Below are 5342 nucleotides of genomic sequence, written 5' to 3' on the forward strand. Positions count from 1 at the left end.
GGTAACCTGGGTTAAACTTAGGCATGTTATCTAAATTATAGTTTTGGAATCACTGAGTTGTCAGGAATTCATTATCTAGAGCCATCGAGGCAATTTTAGAGTAATTTTGCTGTCCTGGTCTTGGGACCACTGAGTCAGCTGGAACGCATTATCTGTGGCCACTAAAACAATTTAGGATAATTGTGCTGTCCTGTTTCCCAGGTACAGAAGAATGTGCTTGGATAACCAGTAAGATCACAATCAATGGCTAGTCACGTTACAATCAATAAGGCATTCAATTGAATGGGATGATTTATACAATTCAGAAAATCAAAAATAACCTGTCCATTGTTAAACAAAGCAAATAGGTACCATACTTCACTTTATCTCTGGAAATGCTGTTTTTTGTCATTAATCCTCACCTGAGGATATTTTTCCATTGATCTTTTTTTAGAGAGAGTGGAAGAGAGAGGAAAAGACAAAGAGAAACATCAATGTGAGAGAAACACATCGATTGGTTGCCTCCTGCATGTACCCCCCCTGCCAGGTCCCGGGCCTAGGAGGAGCCTGCGACCAAGGTACATGCTCTCGACCGAAATCGAACATGGGACCCTTTGGTTCGCAGGCCGACGCTCTATCCACTGAGCCAAACCTGCTAGAGCTGGAAATGCTATTTCTGTCAATTCAGTGACCCCAAGACCCAAAACTATAATTAACATCCTTAATTCTGCTTCTGTAAACTGCTTTTTGTGAGCCAGGTTCCTCATTCCAAACCCTGGGATGTAATCAATACCTTTGTGATTTTTTGCCTATATAACCTTGACCGGAATCAACCTGGGACCCTTCAGTCCGCAGGCTGAAGCTCTCTATCCACTGAGCCAAACCAGTTAGGCCAGGCTATTTTATTTTTGATTCATAGCCCGGCATAGAAACTTGGCAGGAACCCTAGAATTGTTTATGGAAACATAAATGGTCATAGGTCCGACCTGTAAAGGATTCTGTCCACCTAAAGTTCGTGGGAAGAGAGCTGGATATTCCTGCTACTGGTTAGTGCTCCTTCCTGGATAGGAAAAGCAGCAGTCCCACAGTTACTACTTTGGGAAAGAAATCTGTTCTGGGTCGAGCTGAAGGGAACCATTGCTGTCTGACCTCAGGCCAGCCTGGAACTTGTTCTCATCCCGCTGCTCTGTGACAAGAGGGTATAGCACAGTGATGGCGAACCTATGACACGCGTGTCAGAGGTGACACTCGAACTCATTTTTTTGGTTGATTTTTCTTTGTTAAATGGCATTTAAATATATAAAATAAATATCAAAAATGTAAGTCTTTGTTTTACTATGGTTGCAAAGATCAAAAAATTTCTATATGTGACACGGCACCAGAGTGAAGTTAGGGTTTTTCAAAATGCTGGCACGCCGAGCTCAAAAGGTTCGCCATCACTGGTCTAGGGGGAGGTGGCAGGTAGCAGCTGGGACCCCTTTCACACCTCATGGTGGACTCCAGATGGCAGTTTTCAACTAAAGGTAAGGGCTGGTCATATTTCCTGGCTCAGGTACCTTAAGTCTTCTCCTGTTCTCTAACCTCAAGCCCTACACGTCCCCTCTTGCCGACTGGCATGTCCGTTTTATGATGCTACGGGGCCTGCTTTTCTGTCACACCTTTCACTTCTTCCTGTTGGGATGCGTGCAGTCCCTAGAGAGGGCCCTTTATGGCCTTGACCTCGTCTCTGCCTCCTGCCTGGGTGATTGTCCACTTTTCTCTTGCACAGCTCTGGCCTGACTTTATTCCTTCCTCGTATCTGAAAAGATGTCCCTTAGCCCATGGAGTCCGAGCATGCCTTATGTTGCTCGAATGATTCCTTCTGGGAGAGGGCAGGTGGCCCGGTGTTAGCATCTCCTGATCACAAACTGTTACCTCCCCCCCCAAATGAAAGCCAGGTTTTTGCATAATCTCCCTTTTCTGTACCTTATTTATTTAAAATATATTTTTATTGGTTTCAGAGAGGAAGGTAGAGGGGAGAGGGATAGAAACATCAAAGATGAGAGAGAATCATTGATCGGCTGCCTCCTGCATGCCCCCCACTGGGGATTGAGCCCACAACCCGGGCATGTGCCCTGACCAGGAATCTAACTGTGACCTCCTGGCCCATAAGTAGACACTCAACCACTGAGCCAAGGCCAGCTGGGCCTCTGTGCCTTTTTTTTTTTTATTGATTTCAGAGAGGAAGGGGGAGGGAAGGAGGGAGGGAGAGAGGGAGGGAGAGAGAGAGAGAGAGAGAGAGAGAAAGAAACATCAATGATGAATCATTGATCGGCTGCCACCTGCACGCCCCCTACGGGGGATCAAGCCTGCAACCCGGGCATGTGCCCTTGACCAGAATTGATCCCAGGACCCTTTAATCCACAGGCCAACACTCTATCCACTGAGCCAAACCAGCTAGGGCACTGTGCCTTATTTTTAACTCTTGGCTAGCCTCTCACGTGGGCTAAGTAAGAATGTGAGGACCGGAGAGTTTGAGCCACTTGACAACTCCATGGAGGTGCCACCCTCTCTGTGCTGATTGAGGATTGTGGGGGAAACAGGTTTAGCAGGAAGAAGAGGGTACGGTACTGTATTAGTGTTTGGATTCCAAACTAAGGATGGATTAGGATTGTGTATCATAAATTATATTTTTATAAACCCTCCTTTAATTTCGTAGGAAGATTGGCTCCTGGAATCCCTGGGTTGGTGTTATTTTAATGTAGAACGAGGCTCCTGTCCCTTTTCCAGTCAGTGTTGGGGGTGATGGGAAATGCCCCTTTAACTGCCCTCCTGCAGCGGGAAGGGGAAGGCCCAGCAGTGAAATAATTAGCAGCACGTTTACAATATGCCGAGTGTACTGGAATGTGAGTTTTAAGAAGTGGTCATTGTGCTGGTACTGCAAACAGTCCCATATGGTTTTCCTTAATGTACATTTGCCTAAAAAGAACTTGGTTACCTCTGTGTCGGGTTGTATGGCTCCCAATCTAACTTAAGTGGGCCTTTTTCTTTCTTTCTATAGTTATTTTTTCCTGGTAAAGTTGTCTTCTCAATGAACATCAGAAATTGCTCTGAAAATAAGCCCTCCATATTGTTTGTCATTGTCCCTTTCTGTATTTTGCAGCCCCATCTCACTGTTGTAATTTTAATTTATTTTTTGGGATAAAATTGCCATTTAACATTATACTGGCTTCGGGTGTACAATGTGATTTGATATTTGCATATATTGCAAAATGATAACCACAATAAGTGAATTAATATCCATCATCACACCATCCTATATAATAAAAGGGTAATATACAAATGGACTGAACTGCGGAACAACCGGTCACTATGACGTGCACTGACCACCAGGGGGCAGACGCTCAACGCAGGAGCTTCCCCCTGGTGGTCAGTGTGCTCCCATAGGATTCATGGCTGGCGAGCACAGTGGTGGGAGCCTCTCCAGCCTCCACGGCAGCGCTAAGGATGTCCGACTGCCGACTTAGGCCTGCTCCCCGAGGTCTCCTGGACTGCGAGAGAGGGCGCAGGCCAGGCTGACGGGACCCCTCCCGCCCCCTGCCTCCAGTGCACGAATGTCGTGCACCAGGTCTCTAGTTTTATATAAGGCACTTAAGCATTCCTGAATTTTGGTATCCATTGTGTATTCAGAGTCAAGCTACTATCACTGCAATTTTAGAATATTTTCATCACCCCAGACAGAAACCTGTGCCCCTTAGGCATTATCCCCATTCCTCCCAGCCCTGGCACCCACTAATTTGCCTTTTGTGTTTAGGGATTTGCCTTTTCTGGCTATGTCAGATAAATGAGGTTATATAGTATATGGTCCTGTGTGATTGGCTTCTTTCACTCAGGGTCATGTCTTCAAGGGCCATCCATGTTGCAGTGTGTGTCAGTGCTGTGTTTCATCTATTGCTGAATAATAGTTCAAGGTATGAACATAACATGTTTTGCTTATCCATTTATAACATTTTGGCCAATTGGGGTATTTGCACTTTTTGATTATTATGAATCATGTTCTGAACATTCCTATTGGCTTGGGTTTTGTGCAACGAGATTAATCATCTTGCTGCTTTACATAAAGAACTGGACGTGGAACTATAAGACCAAGCTGTCCAAGTAAGACGGGCCTGAGGAAACCATCTGCTTGACCTTCACTTTAATCCCTGGAAATGCATTAGGCCTCTGAATGTGTGAGAAGTCTCCTGATACACAGACACTAGGTTAAAATTTAAAAATTAAAACAATCTTTAAAATTTTTTAAAAAATATATTTTTATTGATTTCAGAGAGGAAGGGAGAGAGATAGAAACATTGATGAGAGAGAATCATGGATAGGCTGCCTCTTGCACCCCCTCCCCTGGGGATCAAGCCCATAACCCAGGCATGTGCCCTGACCAGAGATTGAACCATGACCTTCTGGTTCATAGGTTGATGCTCAACCACTGAGCTATGCCAGCTGGGCAAAAATTAAAACAATCTTAATGTCATTTTAAATTTAAGCTCTTGTGAAGTATGAAGACTGTTTCTGTATATCATTTGATTTCAGTGATCCGGACTCACTGCCAGTCAACATTCATGTTTTTGGTTATACCTAGCATATCCTGGGGGAGTTCAGAAGATATTCTCTAAGCCTTAGGCAGTTGTGAGCAAGCTGCTTGGGTGAGAGGGAGCCCACAAGCAATGCTGTACTCTTTTGTTAGTCTCAGAGGGGTTAAGCCAGTCATGGTGGTAACCCTAGAACAGGCTTTTGTTTTAACTTAATATAATTTACATAGAGTGCATTTTAGTGTATAGTTCTTGGAGTTTTGACCAATGCAGTGTATCCACCGCCCACTGTCAAGATTAGGCCCTCCGAGCGGAGCGGAGTTTTGTATCAGATACTTGAATGATTTCTAACTGTATTGGAGTTCAGAGGCCTATCAAGAAAACCAGAAAGCTGGTTTATGTGGGAAGAGAAACTGCACCGCCCAAGTCTGGCTTTTAGGTGCTCTGACATCAGTCTCGGGATTTGAGGAAAGGATACCTGTGTCTTTGCTTCCTCTTGCAATGAGCTGCTCACGTAGGTGATGGAGTGGAGGTGGGCCCTGTCCACTGAAGGGCCCTCTGACCTGGATTTAAAGGGGAAGTGTAGGTGTGGGAGGCCGACCAGAGTGAGTGGATAATCAGGTAGGAGGACGGTACAGGGCTCTGGAAACATCAGGGTCTGGGGAGTGGGAGATGGGCTGGCAGGAGGCTAGGCTTTGGGCCTCACGACTTGGGCACGGTGCAGTGATGGGATAATTAACCACCCCATGGAACTTAAATAGATTGAGCTGTTGTGGAAGAGAGACCTTGCAGACAAAG

General features: G+C 45.4%; 1 protein-coding gene across 1 annotated transcript in view; it reads left to right on the forward strand.

Moving 5' to 3' along the window:
- The first annotated feature begins 4905 nt into the window (after positions 1–4905).
- The window catches only part of SMS (spermine synthase), a 38255-nt gene continuing 37818 nt past the window's right edge, over positions 4906–5342 (forward strand). Inside the window, exon 1 of the mRNA XM_014543480.1 lies at positions 4906–5058. Coding sequence (XP_014398966.1) covers positions 5046–5058 — 13 coding nt within the window. The 5' untranslated portion in view covers positions 4906–5045. The remainder of the gene's footprint in view (positions 5059–5342) is intronic.

Source organism: Myotis brandtii, unplaced genomic scaffold (genome assembly GCF_000412655.1).
Source record: "Myotis brandtii unplaced genomic scaffold, ASM41265v1 scaffold326, whole genome shotgun sequence".
NCBI lineage: Eukaryota > Metazoa > Chordata > Mammalia > Chiroptera > Vespertilionidae > Myotis > Myotis brandtii.